This window comes from Aptenodytes forsteri, unplaced genomic scaffold (genome assembly GCF_000699145.1).
Source record: "Aptenodytes forsteri isolate BGI_AS27 unplaced genomic scaffold, ASM69914v1 Scaffold662, whole genome shotgun sequence".
Classification (NCBI taxonomy): domain Eukaryota; kingdom Metazoa; phylum Chordata; class Aves; order Sphenisciformes; family Spheniscidae; genus Aptenodytes; species Aptenodytes forsteri.
This window is the reverse complement of record NW_008795718.1, coordinates 852,033-869,317: the sequence shown is the minus strand read 5'-3', so window position 1 is coordinate 869,317 and position 17,285 is coordinate 852,033. Positions and strand designations below refer to the sequence as shown.

The 17,285-nt window shown below is 38.1% G+C and overlaps 1 protein-coding gene across 1 annotated transcript in view; it reads left to right on the top strand.

Moving 5' to 3' along the window:
• The first annotated feature begins 49 nt into the window (after positions 1-49).
• Positions 50-17,285, top strand: part of CAPN7 (calpain 7) — a 35,486-nt gene continuing 18,250 nt past the window's right edge. Inside the window, exons 1-10 of the mRNA XM_009283569.2 lie at positions 50-69; positions 4,007-4,115; positions 5,805-5,962; positions 8,189-8,256; positions 9,360-9,560; positions 11,172-11,258; positions 12,179-12,305; positions 13,039-13,124; positions 14,046-14,139; positions 15,749-15,895. Of these exons, the coding sequence (XP_009281844.1) occupies positions 4,037-4,115; positions 5,805-5,962; positions 8,189-8,256; positions 9,360-9,560; positions 11,172-11,258; positions 12,179-12,305; positions 13,039-13,124; positions 14,046-14,139; positions 15,749-15,895 (1,047 nt within the window). The 5' untranslated portion in view covers positions 50-69; positions 4,007-4,036. The remainder of the gene's footprint in view (positions 70-4,006; positions 4,116-5,804; positions 5,963-8,188; positions 8,257-9,359; positions 9,561-11,171; positions 11,259-12,178; positions 12,306-13,038; positions 13,125-14,045; positions 14,140-15,748; positions 15,896-17,285) is intronic.

Genomic DNA, 17,285 nt, shown 5'->3' with positions numbered 1-17,285 from the left:
AAGGCGGAAGGCCGGGCGTGCGCGTCGAAAGTTTGCCTGTCTCCGGAGGAGCAGCGTCCTTCAGGGCAGGTTGCGAAACGCGTTTTCCCTGCGTTTTATTTTTAGGTGGGAACAAGTGCTGCCCGTGCGCCGCTGTTTGCTAATGGGCTTAGGGATAGCGCTACAGCCACGGTACCTGAAAAGTGGGTACGGGTCCTTCTTCCAGCTCCTGGATACATAACCCCTTCCGTGCTTCTCGGGAAGCCTCGTCGGAACCGAGCTAAAAACGCCCCTGCCCGGCTGGTTCTCCACTTTCATTCCCGGCCTCTCCCCTACCCCCGCCAGACCTGACAGACTCTTCAATTTTCTGTTGGAGATGTAAGCGCTGAGCATTTTGGAGAGCTGCAAGTGGGCACGTTGCAGCTCTTGAGTGTCCAACTCGAAACAACTTTGTTGTATAATCAGTCATCAAGTAAGCAGAGAAGTACATGGGGAAATACAAGATGCCCAGCAGTAAGCTAGCTTCAGATCACAAGCTGCCTGTGACATGTTTTTAACCACATGTGAATATTCTTTCTATTAGGGATCCGATTTTATTATTTCAATACAGCTTCAGGTTGGTGTGACCAAGGGTGTGACAAGGTTGATTCAGTGTCTTGCTCGATATCTATAGACTCACTACTGGTATTTAGTAGCTTCTGTGCAACCATTATGCATTTTTCTACCTGTGTAAGTTGTCTCATTTTGTTGGATTTATGTTTTGCAAAGTTACGTTAAAGTTCCATATCCCGCTGGCTTTACTTCTCACCTGCGAGAAGGGATTTCTTTGAAGCCTATGTTTATCCTTGTTGCAGTAATCATTCCACATATCCCATTATCCTGCCAAAGTAATTCTCTTCCATAACTTGCCAACAGCTCTGTAGCTGGCCTTTTACTTCATGAGTACTAGGTGTCTTTGAAATGTATAAAAAGCATAGTGTTGTTACATGGTGGCCTATGCATGTAGGTGTGAAAGGATAGGAAGAGGAGTATCTTTTTTGTTTTTTTTTAACCTGGTTGTTAATGTAGGGTGAACTAAGTTTATATATATAAAGTATATATATGCAAAAGTTAGTTACTCATACTAATGTGCACACACATTATTATGTGTATAATGCACACACAACAGTGTGTGCATATGGTCTGGTAGCTGTGTGCGGTACTACTTTATTACGGTACATTTCTCAGTATATCTGGAAGAAATTATTGAATGCTCTTCAGAAGAAAACCATCTTTTTGTGTAAATAATCACTCTTGTACACTTTTGTACAGTGTATGGAAAATCTTTTTCACTTGCTGCATACGGGTGATATTCTTGCTAAGTGCAAAAATGCATCCCTAGCAGTCTTGGTGCGCTTCAAGATACACATGACAAAGAGTGTAATCTAGAAAATGTTTTCTGGTTTGCAAAAGCTAGGCCACAGTGCAGCATGATTATGGACACTGCTTTGTGTGAGGAAAGCTTGAATCAAAACTCTGCAGCTAAGGTTTTTGGTATTCAGACAGGTGACTCTTGGCAGTCCAAGATTAGGTATTGACTCTTGTGTCAGATTATATGTGAAGGTGTTGGTGTTCAAACCTATTGTGATCAGAAGGAATGAGAACAAACTCAGCAGGTATTGTTAGAGCATAATTCTTTAGGTATGATTTAGCCTAGATAGGTTTGGCTTTCCAGATGTAGCCTGAAGAATCGCTGTCAGTGTTAGATTAAACAAGAGTAGTTACAAAATATCATCTAGTATTTTGGGGGTACTTTGTGCATTTTTTGCACAGTGCAAATAAGCTCTGGCCCGTCACCAACTTCCTTATCAACTGCTCTAAGCAGTTCAGAGCCCACTGGTGCAGTTACTAAGCATGTGGAAAAGTTGGGTGCTGAACTGTATTCTGCAAGAACTTGACCTTAAGGATGAAGCACGGAAAATGCTACTATTTGTTACTGATAGACAACAAGTGGACCTGTCTGAATGGAGTTCCTACAGCTGGCAAGTGCTGTTCCCTTTCTGCTGTCATGTAACTTTGATAGATCCCTAGAGGAGGGCTGTATGTGAACCAGCGTAGGGTAACTTGCTAACGGTGCTATGCAGAAATATCAGAAACATATTTGGGCACCTAATGACTTTAGCAAAACTGCTGAAGACGGTTGCTAAGTTTGACTGTTGACCAGCAGTGAGCAACTTGCAACTGATGATCAGTAGTTAACTTAGCGTGACTGTGGCACACTACTCATGCCAAAGAACAGCAGTGGCATTGAAGAGATCATAAATACCAACTCTGAATTGCATGTCTATCTTGTCACTGGAAACTGTTGGCGTGCTGGCTCTGCAGGCAGTTGGTCAACCGCTTCAGTCCTTTAGAGCCTTAATTTATAAAAGACTGTTTTCACTATGTTTACGTCTTAAAACCAGGCAGAACAGTTGTGCTTGAAATCACAGAAGCAACATCAATTATGCATTGTTTCTGCAGCACTAGTTTGAAAATCCACATTTGTTCTTTGCGTCATACATAGACAACTTACCATTATAATACAGCACCTGTTCTGTCAGTCTGTCCTTGTGATATGTCACAGACAAATATATACATCCTTTGAGCAGATATCAGTAGTGCATTTTTTTTCCCCAAAAAAATAGTTGTATGCTAAACCTTAACGGTAGTTAATTGCTACATATAAATGGCACAGTACTTCTATTTACCTTTCTGTTGCTGTGGACATTTTATGCGATATAATATGGTGATGGATGTTGACAGGGAATATGCGGTATTTAGTTCTGTGAGCTTGTCAGTGAAAATTTATCCTGATAACAAGTACAAGCTGTACCAGGATCAGTTTTAAGGTTGGGCAAACTAGGCAGATGTGTATGGGAGCAAACTGCTAAGCTTGACAAAAGTCATGGCCATAAAGTACACAAGAGACGCTCTGGCCGTGGCTCTGTGCTTGCCCTGTGCAGAGCAGCCTCTCTGAGCACCCTCTTTGTGGAGCACCTCTCTAGTTATTGTTCTGCTTCCTACATAGTCAGCCTGCTACGTGACCGCCTCCTTCTCTCTTCTACTGCTGCTGGGAAGACGAGCACTGCCACAAAAGCGTGGGTTTTTTCCCATGCCAATAACGAGGACAAAATAAGGTTTTTATCCTCATTTTTGTGAGTGACAAATTTCAATTCTCCATATGCTTCTGAGACTGTGTCAGCTCTGACTGTTTATTACAACCCTGCCAAACATTACATGTTTTTCATAAATTTAGTGAATGGGTAGATGGCTTATGCAACTGAAGGTGTTTTTTCTTAATAAATTTGTGCAGTATAGAAAAAGCCTTAATGCGGATAACGTACTGTGTTTCTGAGCTGGAGGCCTATGCTCCCTCCTGGAAGTAGACTTTCATCAATATCCAGTGTTTTGTGTACATATAAACAATTAAAAAACAAAGTTTGAGGAGCTAGGAAACTTTAAATTTGTAGACTTTCCAGATTTGATAGCTTTATGTAATACTAAAAGAAAAGACTTTCTAAACCAAAATTCTATGCATTTGATTTTGAAAAGCTTTTATATTGGTTTACTTTCATTATTATCAGATTAAATGCAAATAACTAGTGTGTAGCTTCCCCCCCTCCATTAAATCTGCAGCTTTAAAAATAAAAGCAGTTTGTGGCTTGTGAGCTTTACTTAACTGATTTCAGTGCATGCTTGAAAAATTTTACTTAAAGTCTCCTAATACCATGCATTACTCTACAGACAGACCTAAGATCTGGCCTTACAGAACCTCAAAAGGTTTTTTTTATAGTCCTATAGGTTGTCCCATGTGTGAGAACTTGAACATGATCTCATAACTTGAAACTTGTTCTTTCCAGCAGAATTTCCCTGCAGCCACTGAGTCTTTTTGCAGATGTAGGGGCTTGTTTTCATGCAACTCATGGCTGCTGTAGGCCCTCTGTTTATGGAAAGTAATTTTCTAGGCAGCAAACATTAACTTTGTCTCAAATTCTTCTCCCTGCAGGAAGCTGCACAAGCATTGATTTATGCTGGGATGGCAGGGTCCAACTTGGAAAATATTCAAGAAAAAATAAATGAGTACTTGGAGAGAGTTCAAGCTCTCCATTCAGCAGGTGGGTAAGGAGCTTTCTAATTAAACCTCTGCTTAAATTAATTGAGTGGAAAGCCTTTCAGTGCTTGTGAAATATGTATCAATGATGTTTGCTCTGTTTTTCATTATTCTAATTTTCTTGTCCTTTGTGAAGGACCACAAATACAATGAACACATCAGTGTCTTGAATTCTGAAATGCATCAGAAATGGAGCGGAGACTTACTTCCTAAGGACTTGGGTGTTGGTATTCTTTCCTTTTAAATATTCTTAGGAACCACACCTGCAGAGCAAACCTGAGAAATTAATTAAATATAGCAATAAAAATTGATCAGGAACAAATCAAAAGTCACATCTAAGCCTCAGCTGCATGATGGATTTGAAGCAAGTGGGTTCTGGTATTTCTGTAGAATTACTAATTTTGAGAGGGCAAAAGAGCTCTTTGCTCTCATAAGGGTTTCCTTGTTTGATCCAGTTTCAGTGTTTGTGCTTAGACCAAAACCTCAAATTTTTGCACACCTGCAATTCTCAGTTAAAATCACAGAATCACTTGGCCAAAAAAGGACCTTGGGAGGTCTATAGACCAATCTCCTGCTCAAAGCAGGGTAGACATTGGTTTTTGAACGAGGTTGTTCAGGTGCAGTTAGGTCCTGAAAACACCTGAGGACAGAAATTCCCCAGTGCCTCTGGGCCCCTGTTCCAGGGTGCAATTGTCTTTCTAGTGATTTTTTTTTTTTTAATATATATTTAGTTGGATTCTCCCCTGTTTCAATTCATAGCCACTGGCTCTCATTCCCTTTCTTTGCACTGCAGTGAAGAGCCTGAATCCATTTTCTTGATAACCTCGCAGTTACTGGCAGGTTGCTATTAGAGAAGGCTTTGGCCCCCCAAGGCCATCTCTCCTCCTGGTTGGACAAGCCCTGCTCCCTCAGCTGCTTCTCAAAAGGCCAAGTCCTCCAGCCCCAACCATCATTAGGGACCTGAGATTGGATGCGGTATTCCAGATACAGTCTACTGAGTGCCGAGTAGAGGGTGGTAATTGCTTCCCCCCATCTCCTGGCTGTGCTTCTGCTGACACAGCCCAGGGTGCTGTTCGCCTTCATCGCTGGCTCAGGCTTACCCAGCTGTCCCCCAGGCCCTTCTCCGCAGAGCTGTACCCTGCAGGGTGTTAGTCTGTCCCAGACACAGGGCACAGCATTTGTCCTGGTTGAATTTCCCAAGGTTCCTGTCAGCCTGTTACTTTAGCTTGTCTGTGTCCCTTTGAATAGCAGCTGTGTCCTTGAGTGAATCGATTTGGTGGGGTCTGCAGCCTTGATGAAGGTGCACTCCATCTTCTCCTTCAGGTCATTAATAAATGTAGTAAATGAGATAGACACCTAAGGAACTTATATATTGCCATAGGTGATGTGTTTTCACAAATGATGCAATATTTTACATAATTAAACATCCTTGTCCTTAGTGTAGTATGAAAGAGATTTTATTTACATTATTTGACATGTGAAATATCCTGAGAGTGTATCTCTGCTTCAGGGGGTGGTGGTGTTTTCTTGTCCTTGCAAAGATGTTTTTAGCAAAGTTTAGAAAGTTTTGGTTTCCAGCCAAAAAAATAGATATTACTCATCTGATTAGAACTGCTAGTGTTTCAGTACCATGTTAAGGATGTTTTTACATGTCTGCTGCTGTAGAAAGCTAAATACTTTCTCTTTCATTTAGTCCAGTTGCAGAACACAGACCCTCTGAAGTCAAAACAACAGTTGGACTTGGAGCGTGCTCACTTCCTAGTTACACAGGCTTTTGATGAAGATGATAAAGGCAATGCAGAAGAAGCTATAGAGTTGTACACAGAAGCGGTGGAACTCTGTTTGAAAACAGTATGTTAAGCTACAGGTTAACTTGGTGGAATTATGTGATGGTAAGAAATTCTTCCACTTACACAAGTGACTGACCCTTAAAGGCTGGCTTAAAAATGGAGTACCTGTATTTCTAAAAAAAATGGTTTTTAATCTTTTTTTCACTGTGTTTTTTTTAGTATTTCTTCTAGTCTTTATGTTACGTTGCTATTCAACACTGTAAATTTATGGGGACTTGTGATTTATGTGTTTTTCCTGAACTGGATTATACTAAAAACTAGAAATATTCTGGAACTTTTTTCATGTTAATTTTTGCCCTGGAGTGAATGCAACACTAAAACAGAAATTAAAAACAGTTAAAACTGACGATGGCTTGCTAATGTGTCAGGTATGTTACTTTCTGACTACATTAAAGGAAGTAATTTAAAGGAAATTTTTGTGTGTAACACTTTCTGAAAACATAATGGCCTACTGATGCCAAAACTAGTAAAAATACTACTTGATTACTCAGTGCTCAACTTTAAAGCTGTTACAGGGGAATTCAATTCACACTGAAATTAATGGTAAGGATGAATTGGCCATTACATAAATGATGGAGAATATAATTACAGGTACTGCTTTTTTCCCTTAAGTCCAGTTGCCTTAACTAACTCATTACAGGAAGAGCTCACCATCATAATGTAACTCCACCAAGTCTGTTTTTCTTTTATCCTTCTCTTCCCTTTTTATAATTAAAATATGTGTGGGTTGTTGGGAGGGGAATGTTCCTTTTGCTACATGCTAGAGTAAAATCTTCTTTTCTCTGAATTCTATAAACTGGTTTTATGTAGGTTAAAAAACCCTGGTGATACAGCGTAACCAGATGAAGAGTTAGTAGAACTGCTCTAGTTTTTCCACTTGAGCTGTTGGAGCAGAACGTCTTCAGTCTGTTACATAAAACTTACTGCGGTGGCATACTGTTTTTCCTCTGCTGTGTTCATCCTTCTGTTGTGTCAGTGCATGCAAATATTACTTGAATATATCGAAGTTAGTCTGAAATTATCTCTCATAAACAACTGCTTTTATCGGGTATTTCATTAGGTACAGATACTGCTGAAGTTTCTTTTAATTTTGACTAGCATATTATTTTGTTGAGATGACTGTAGGCTTTGTCCCTCAGGGTGATCAAAAAGTACCTTCTTCCCAGGATGAAAGAAGATTGAAGGAATTCTGCTATCTTGAAGCTTTACTTCTGTCTTTCTCCTCAGTATATTCAGGTGGAGAGATTTGTTTCTTCCTTACCCTTGAAGTACTCAAAGAGCAGCCATTCTTCCTCTTCTATGGCTGACTCCTAGATGAGTGTGCTGGTGTTCCACCTCCACACTGCTTACCTTCATACATCTTTCAAAGTCTTTTCCAACCAGGAACTCTGAGTGTAATTTATTTGCAATTGAAAACAGTTGCTTATAGAGGATGTTTCTAGTTTTGTTTCTTGGGGTGAAAGTAGCTTGCCTTTTGTTTCCTCAGTTGACCTAGCTGACCTGAGAGAATCGGTCAAGGTACAAAGCTAGAACCTGAAACCTGCTTGTGGGTGTCACAGGAGAAGCCACACCTCATGTTGTGCCTCTTGCAGAGTGTTTAGCTGCAGTAGCCATGTTTCATCTGTAAGGAAAACAAAAGGGTAAACTGTCATAGCTGACCTCCCAACTGGGAACAGAAGTTAGCACTCTTGATATCTGTTTTGGTGCCCTGGCATAGATTATTTTATGCCTTAGATGTGCAAGAATAAGATTTTTAACTTGCAAGCAATCTTGTTTGTTTGTATTTTATGAAAGTAAACATTCAAAATTTTTTTTCCTAAGTTACCGTGATTATTTTTGACTCATTTGGGGAGAAGAATTGGAACACATCTAAGCTCCGTAGTATATGTAACATTTGTTTTTGTCTTCTTTCTGCCCATAGTCTTTTAATATGGTTAATTCTTCTGGCAAACTTTTTGTGTATACAGTGTTTCCCATGGTGAAGAATTTTAAATATCACTTCCGTTCCATGAACATTCACTAGAACAGCAAAATGATATTCGCTTGCTTAGTACACTTTTTATGCTGAGATTTTAAAAAAAAACATATTTGCTCATTTCAAAAGAGAATTGGAAAAAATAGCTAGTTACTGCTTGCTGTAATCTATAAGTGTGGAATTTGATAAACTGAGCTTATAAAACCTGCGGGTGTTTGGATGTGTAACTTTTTCTTTTATTTTGCACTTAAGGCTACTGAAACTTCAGAAGCAGGCCTCCAGTCAAAACTGAAACAGCTGGCTCGACAAGCACTGGATAGGTGAGTATTGCTAATGTTAGTAAACATACTTGCTGTCAGGTCTAAGTGCACTCTCCGAGTTGGATTCTCAATCTAGCGTGTCTGTTCTGTACTGCAAAGAGTATGGATTCTGGGCAGACCTAGCTCCTGTAGAGTTCTCCTGGCAGATACCGCTGAATATAGCAGCTGTTGTGCCAACCCTCTGGGAATCTTGGGACATGCAGAATTAGGAAAGGACTGTGTATTTGTTAGTACCAATGCACTACTTCAGTCTTCAGAGATATAAATCAGAGTACTCTACTACAGTTTTTATATATCTAAAAATGCTGAATTCAGGTCAGCACGAAGTCAGGGTGTCGGCCTCCCTTCATAAGGAAGACAGCTTGGAAACTGGGAAATACTTACCTTGACAGTAGCAATCTAGTTGTATGGGTAGATCTAGCGGAGTGGAGTCTGTATCTGAAACAAGTTACACAAGTGTAAGTTCAATGTAATTCTTTTTAAATCGACTGTATGATGGCGAATAACAGACTATGTTGGGCTAAGTTTCAGTATAAGCTGGTTTTCAGCACTTCTCAGTCTCTGTTCAAAAAAAACCCCATATTTTGCATATGTGTGACTATCCAGCAGCTTAATGCAACAACAACAAAATACAGCTCCTGAATACACAGTCTTCAAGCAGTTGAAATGCTGGGTTATGAGAATGGTAGTGGGTTTTTACTGCTATTGTAGCTGCTAGACAAATTAAATCCTGAAGGTATGAGAGGATGCAAATCAGTTTTCTCTCTCTGTGTTTCAGTGGCCTTGTTCTGAGGTTCCAGATAATGAACACTTACATAAATTCTCCTATTAGCATAATTGAAGGCAACAAAAATCTAACAAGTTCTGCCAAAAGTAGCTTATATATGAATTGGAAATGCTATATTTTAGTTGATTCTAGAACAGGAAAATAAAGAAGTACTGACATCAGAGATTGATTTTTCTTAGGAAAAGTGCTATTGGTCAACTTGGGCATTTGTTCATTCCATTTAACATATGTGGGAACGTGAACCAAGCAAATAAATAATTGAACCATAACTATATTTTTATCAGTTGTAAACAAAATGCATTTTTATTTGTTTTAGAGCAGAGGCACTGAAGGAATCTGTGTCAAAGTCATCTCAGAAGGAGAAGTCAACTGCAGCTAAACCAAATCAGCCAGTCAGAACATTCTTTCCATTGGGACCTGATTTTTCTTTAAATGATAAGCCACAGACAATCAGAGCAGTACAAGCTAGTGAACCTCAAGGTCAGAGGTACACTGCAGAGGAGATTGAAGTACTCAGGTAAGTTGAAGACAAGTTTTTCCAAAATGTTATCATTTGTGCTCACATCCTTTGTGCATCTTACACAGTAGATTGAAACAGCTGAAGCATGAGGCGTACATCCTTTGTGCATCTTACACAGTAGATTACGCCTCATGCTTCAGCTGTTTCATAAACAGAGGTTGGAAAACCACCTCTTACAAACCTCATTGGTGGTATTACCTACACATTAATAAATTCTTGTATTCTCTATGGTAATGTAATTAGTGGCTTTTTTTCACAGACTGTATTTTCTAGAGTGTATTTAGAAGACCATTTCTTGTAACTGACTGCCAGGATTGTTTTTCATAGCCTTATTTTTGTACGTTACACATAACCTACCTGACTGAGATCATGAAAGATCTGTCTCTGAGATGCCAAGGTACAAAGATGTTTTTATAGATTATACAACTACTACTTCACTGGAAATTGAGAAAGCATAATATTTTGTAGGACTGTGACTTCGGTTGCATCCAGTACCTTTTGCTTTGATTTTTATTATAGGTGGAATAAGCTACAAATAATCCATAAAACCTTTAGCCTAAATCATGAATTTTGAAAACTATCAAATATATCTTTAAAAAAATAAATGCATTGTCTCATAGGTGTTTCAGCCTACCTTCTCCTCCCCATGCAATAAAAAAGATTGTGACAGAGGTGATGCTCAACACTGTCCAGGCTTTGGTTGTAAAACATTTAGTCTGCTTGTTGACTTTAGGGGACTTAAATGGACTGAGGATGTGGTCGTGAAGATAGAATGTACGTGTGTTTCAAAAGTTGCAGAGCATTAAGAATTGCCTTACTAAAATTTCACTTTTTTCCTCTTGTAGTGCCTATGCAGTGAATGGTTCTGGTTTTGTGGATTGTTTGAGTGGTTTTTGAGGGGGTTTTTTGTGTTGGTTTTGGTTTGGGGGGTTTTTTTTGTTTTTGTTTGGTTTTTTTGTTTAAGTCTTGCAAGAGAACTTCAGGTTGTTTCACATCTTTAATGGTCATTTGATTTAAAAAAAAATTACATAACTTTTTCAGTTAACTCCTTGTTTGAAACTTAAATTACATTCACATTTAAATATGATTTTCATTTTTTTAGAAAGTGTTCTGTGCGCTTTAGTCAAAAATGTACTAATACACATGTGCAGTATTTTTGTTACTGTTTGGCAAAGTGTTCCAAAACACTGCCCCAATTGGATGAAATCTAAGTGTTGCTAATTGTTAATTGTTGTCAACTTATTCTAAGAGTCTCTTTAATGAGAGGCTTAAGTGACTTGAGAAATTCTATTTAGACAGATGTAGTTTTAAATGTGACTTCTAGAACTATGAAGAATTTTGTGGCTGATAATCATTTCTATCCTGGCATGGTGACTTGTCCGCAGGTCAAGTCTTGCAGGATTAGTGACTGAGCCATCAAGCACTGCACATTTCAAACCCAAATAAATACAGCGGTGGTTTCATTTTCAAGAGGTATTTGTCTTATTTTCAGAAGCACTGTATCTTGTTAGTTTTTAAAAACTAATTTTGTTGTTACCTTCTGGAACTTAGTCTTTGAAAGATGATAGATAGGTTTGTAACTATTTTTTTTTTTCTTATGACTTGCAGGAAGACTTCAAAAATTAATGGCATTGAATATGTACCTTTCATGAGCGTTGATCTGAGGGAACGTTTTGCTTTCCCTATGCCATTTTCGTAAGTGTGATTCAATTACTGAACTTTTGTTTTTATTTCCAAAGCTTCCCCATATTTGGTATTTCTATGTTTTCTTTTTCAGAGTTTAAAATTGTTTAAGTAGGCTTTTAAGCATAATTCAGGCAGAGATATAGAAATACTACCACTTCCTTTTTCCAGTCTGATCTTAAAACTGTTTAATGTAAGCTGATCCTGCTCTGCAGTGCTTTTGCATTTATGTCTTCAGGCCTATAAGAATAACACTGTATTTGGCTTTTTGGAGTTTTGGGCTGGGCTGGCAACTTGGGTCCGTTTCCTGATTCTGCTGCATGCTAACGAGTTTAGCTCCCTCTGCCTCAGTTACCTGTAAAATGAAGGTGGTAGCCATTTCCTCTGTAAAGGACTATTTCGAGGAAGAGTGATATGTAACTGCTAGACCTTCATTCATGAGCAATAATAATATGTTAAGATTACATAGCCATAATAGACAAAGACGCCTGGGGTTGGTTTGGGTTTGTCATTTGTTTGGGGTTTTTGTTGTTCAATCTTCTGCTATAGGCTTGTCAATCAGACAAGCCTCAATATTTTCAGAACTGAAGAAACTTTTTATTATTAGTTCATCATACTGAAATAAAGTGAAGAATTTGAGTTCTGCTGGTGTAGATGGCTTTTTGGAATTTCCTTCTCCTGTTTAGTCCTGTATGAAGGAAGCTCTTGGGTTTTATTTCATGTTTTTAATATTTTTGCTTTTTTTCCCTAAGAATCACAAACTTAGCAGTAGTGTTCTTTGAAATTGTTTTACAGCTCTGTATACAAAACTGTGTAACCGTTTTGTGCATATTTTGCACCATCTATCAGACACATAGAAGACTGGACATACCATGAATAGCTGTTATAAACTGATACTGATTTATTTCTACTTTTTTCTCTCTTAAACCTAGTGATAGATGTGGGAAGTTACCATTATCCCCCAAACAGAAAGCAATGTTTGCCAAGTGGGTGCGACCAGATGACATAACAAATAACCCCACGATGATTTATACTGTATCAAGTTTCAGCATAAAGCAGGTAAATTGTTCCTAAAGAGAAATGTGTGCTGCTAGCAGTTTATTGCAGGGGATATAAGACCTTCTTGTTCAAAAAGGAATCCCCAAATGTGAGAGTGCTTTCCTCAGCTCCTGTGAAATTAAATAAATAGTATCACTTCAGATTCCATGCAGAATAAACAGGTGTGTTAGCGGTGGAAAATCAGAATTTGAATTCCAGCTGAAAATCCTGTTTTCCAGAAATAGTGGTAAGGTTACTATGAAAAAAGGCAAGGTGTACTCTGCAGCAAATAGTTCACTTCATTTACTGCATGGGAAAAATAACGGGCAAGAGTTTCAATTTTTTATTTGACAGGAAGCAGAGTGGCCCATTGAGAATAGTGGAAATGTCTTGTTTAGTGTGAAGTTGCAGATGGCCCAAGCTGTTCCGAAATCAGCAATAGATTATGCCATAGGCTATGGTTTATATTACACAGTTTTTTTGGGGGAGGAGGGAGTGAGTGAATGCTGAGGTATCTGCATTTGGCTCTGATTGTCATAAATAATTCTAACTCTGGTTTGCTCTGTAGGGGCCTCGTGTTGAGCAAGCATACATTTCCTGCCTTTTAGGTAGTAACTTTGCTTCTCTTGGTTCAAATCTTTCCCTTTTGAAGGGAATTACTAACTGATGATTTTCTTTCCATCCACACACCCCGTTTGTCTTTCAGTATGTAAGTTCTTAGTAAATGTCCTCACTGGTTTTCTTTTCTTTATAGACAATAGTGTCAGATTGTTCTTTCGTGGCATCACTAGCTATCAGTGCAGCATATGAAAGAAGATATAACAAAAAATTGATCACAAGGTAAGTAGCCGTTGCTTTCTAAGATCTTTTCAGACTTAATACTGCCAAGATTCTGCAATATGTTCTATGACAGTTGGACACAGTAAAAACTAGCATTTGTTTCGCCTTCATCTCCCTGGGACTCATGTGGCTTCAGCACTTCTGAGAGGGAAGCTAACTTTACATAGATATGTATACAGACACTGGAGTCTTAACTTCAGATGTGCTTTGAGGAGGAATAAATAGTTCAGAAGGTTTTGTTTGGTTTTTAATAGAAATTTTACTTACAGTGCTTTATAGGTTTATTTTCCTACTTTGCTATGCCAACTGCTGTGCAACAGGTGGTCCATCTTGCATCTCATTGTAGAATTAACGTTATCAATACTATCTCAGTTCCAGTCGACTGGCGTCCTGTGACAAATATGGCGCAGTTTGGCAGAATCTGCCGGGAGCCTGTTGCCAGACCAGTGTGTGAATGTTGTTCCTGGATTTTTTTTGTATTAACCTATACTCGTTAGAACTGAACTTGTATTCTTTTCAAGAGCAGTGAGTTCTGCACTGTCTTCTCCTTCTTCAAATGTTTGACTTGTCATTCAAGCAAATATTGTATTTATACTACAGATACGTAAATACCATTTGTTTAATAGTAAGATAAATTTGTTTGCCTTGCTTCTGTTGGAGAAACAGGTTACTTATGCTCTTTTTATTACTGTGTTAAGCAGAGAACTGCAGCAAGAGCAAGGCCTGAAAAATAAAACCTATTTAAATATAATTTGTCATTTTTACTAAATTTGAGTTGCTCTTTCATTAAAAATTCCATATTTATGTTCAGTGTAAATTCCAGAAACAGACTATGTTAATCCCACTTTTATTGTTATCAGTGTATGTACAGTCAAGTCATTTATGTCACAATTTCCTCCTCTTTTTTTCTTTTTTTAACAGTATAATTTACCCTCAGAACAAGAAAGGAGAACCAGAATATAATCCATGTGGCAAATACATGGTGAAGCTTCATATCAATGGTGTACCTAGGAAGGTAAATGGTTTTGGGGAGACTTAGTAGTGTTACTGCTTAAGTCATATATTTTAAAGGCTTGGTCTGCTTCACTGTGAAGCTATGCTTGCATAGCAAAAACTTTAGATAGATTTTGTTGGAATGGTTTTTAAAATTGTTAAAACTTTTAAGGTTCATTTTGTTTGTGAAGTATGTAACAGAATGTAGGTATTTCTTCTGCAGACATTCATGAAAATAGCCTTACATTAAATTCATTAAAAATCCTTATATTGCTTAGAAGAAATATGAAAACCATAAAGGAACAAAATTATGCATCCCATATTTATGAATAGGGTGTGCAAGTAATCCGCTTTTCCCTCCATCTTAGAAAGGAAGTTACAGAACTAAAAAGTACAGAGGGGGACATCCAGGAAGAGTATTGACATGGAATGACCGTAGAGGAGTAACTCAAATGACCACAGATTTTTAGTAAGGAGAGGAGATGCCTGAAGATATATGATAGAACCTCGTAAACACACAAGCAACTTCATTTTCTTTTCAGTGCAATAAATAAGGGCATAAAATAATGCATTTCTTCATATAATACTTGACTGTAGCACTGATTATTGCAGATCATAGTGACTGATGAATGTTTATGGGAGTTCAGAAGTTGAGTGGTCGTATTCGCGGGGCAGGGGAGTAAGGGGAAAGTCCTCAAAGGCTATTAATTGCTAAGATATAACCTCTGGGTCAGGAAGTACTTGAGTTGCAAAATTTTGGAATCTGAATGTTTCAGGGAAGTATCATTTATGTGCTTGCCTTGCTCTTAATACTCTTTCCAAAATATCTCCTAATGGCTGCCTTTTGTTAGGATGAATGGCCATTTGCTCTTCTATGAAAAGGATTATTCATTCCTGCACAGGCAGGATTTGACCAGAAAATGTGCTGTGTTGGTAGCCCGTATTGGTAACGGACTAATGCCAACGTGAAACTGAAACATCTGTTCTGGGAAACTGTTTCAGACCACTACAAATACCACAGTAACAATCTGTAATAATACCGAATATATTCTACCTAATTTAAAGAAGAAATGTTGATACTTTCACAACTGCTGCTTTGGGTTTTTTTTTCCTTTCCAGAGAGAAGAAATTTAAATCTGAATTAGAGACCATGAAAGTGATGTGACACATAGTTCATTTCCTTATAGATAAATAACTGTTTATTTTTCTGCTGGCTACCAAGCACAGTCCATGCTCTGTTTCCTAATTAGGTGTGGGATATTGCTAGGCTTTTCTTTCCTTTTTCTAATGCTGTTAATTACATTGAACTTCTCTGTGGCTACCTTTTTCAATAGGTATTAGACACTTTACAAGAGCATACTGTCATCATCCCCATTTTACACAGGGGAAAGCGAGGCAGGTGATCACAGGTCACCCAGTGGACCAGTGCAAGTAAGAGCTGGCAACAGAATTTCTTGTTCACTTGGGCGAACCACTACAGGATTGATAGAGGTGTCCACATCTGAGAGCGACGGTCAGATCTGGCTGTCTGAGAAGCTGTATATTAATCAGAGTTTGGTTTTATTTTTTTAAATACTTCCAAAATACTTTATTATCTTCATGATGATTTTTCATTTGTTTATTTCACACAGGTAATCATAGATGACCAGTTACCTGTTGATCATAATGGGGAACTTCTCTGCTCTTACTCTAACAATAAGAATGAATTATGGGTATCGCTAATAGAAAAGGCTTACATGAAGGTCATGGGAGGATATGATTTTCCTGGATCAAATTCTGTAAGTACTAGATTATTTCGAAGAGGCAAAAATTCCACTTAGATTATCTTGGGTCAAATAACTTTCCTTCTAGTGAAATAAATGAATTGCTTGGGGAGGCAAGTATTGGGTTTGACGTTTTCTTAATTTTTTTTTCTATTTCTTTCTTTCACAAATACGCTTAGCTGTACTTGATGAGATTTATTCCATCAAAATAGAATGAGCAAGACATCTTGATGGGCAGAGTTAATCTTAGTTCTCTGACTGCAGGATTGGCACTTATAGTTGGGAAGTATATGTGTTTATATAGAGCCTAGATGGAAGTGTTGGGTAAAGTCATAATTTTTTTGCCCATATCAATACTGCTGATTTTGGTTTCTTACTGTCATTCAATAAATAGGACAGTTCTCCCTCATTAGGTAGGGGAGTCAGCTAGAAAAGGAACAAGCTAGTCATTTAGTACATGTCTATAGAGGGAGCCAAGTACTTTGATCTGTGAAAGTTTGTTTATCAGATTGTTCCACTCATTTACATAAATATGTAATGGGTTCCTATAATGTGGTTACTAAAGAAACAGTCATCGTACTGCAGCTAGGCTGACATGCAAATTATTCTTTTAAAGAGGGACGGTTTACTGAAATGAGTAGCCCGCATAATCTTCACTCGTTACTTAGGAAGCACTTCTGATTTTAATTTAAAATTTTTTAAAATTTTAACAGTGTATTTTTGATTTCATGGTGCTGCTCACATTCTAGTTGGTGTCTCGATAATTGCATTCTTGGAGAGTATACTAGGTAATCATCACCTTTTGAAAAATTATTATGGAGACAAATGTGGCTTTGTATAAGGGGTTAATTGTAGCATACGTTTTTGTGTACGTTTATGTCAGTGTTGGGCTGCTTTGTTTTGGAGGACAGAAGCTGGTGAGAATAGCTGCGTTTTATTCCCATTGTCGTCCTCTAACTTGCTATCTGGAAAAACAGCTTGACTTGCGACATTTAATCTTCACCCTTCCTGTCCCCTCTGTTTTCAACTGTATTATAGCTTCTTTGTACAATCAGGGTTACTTACTGGCTGTGTTGTACTGTAATTCCTCAAGTTCCCACCCACCAGTGCTGGTTATTGACACTTCAAGCATTTATAGTCTCTGCTTTTGCTTTGAGGAGTAAAAAGCAAAAGAAAAAGGAATAAGCAATGATTCAAGGAGATGAAATGGGGAGATTAAAGCGTCTTTTTATGGAAATATATGTCAGTGTCAGCTTTACCAAAAAGAATAAAAAACCCAAACCCTGAGCCTTAGAAGTAAAACATAAATTATTTAAAATGCATATATAATAGCAAGGTTCCAAATATTGCTTCTGAGACTGTGCTTTAAAAGTCTGTGAATCAACGAAATAAATAGAACACATCA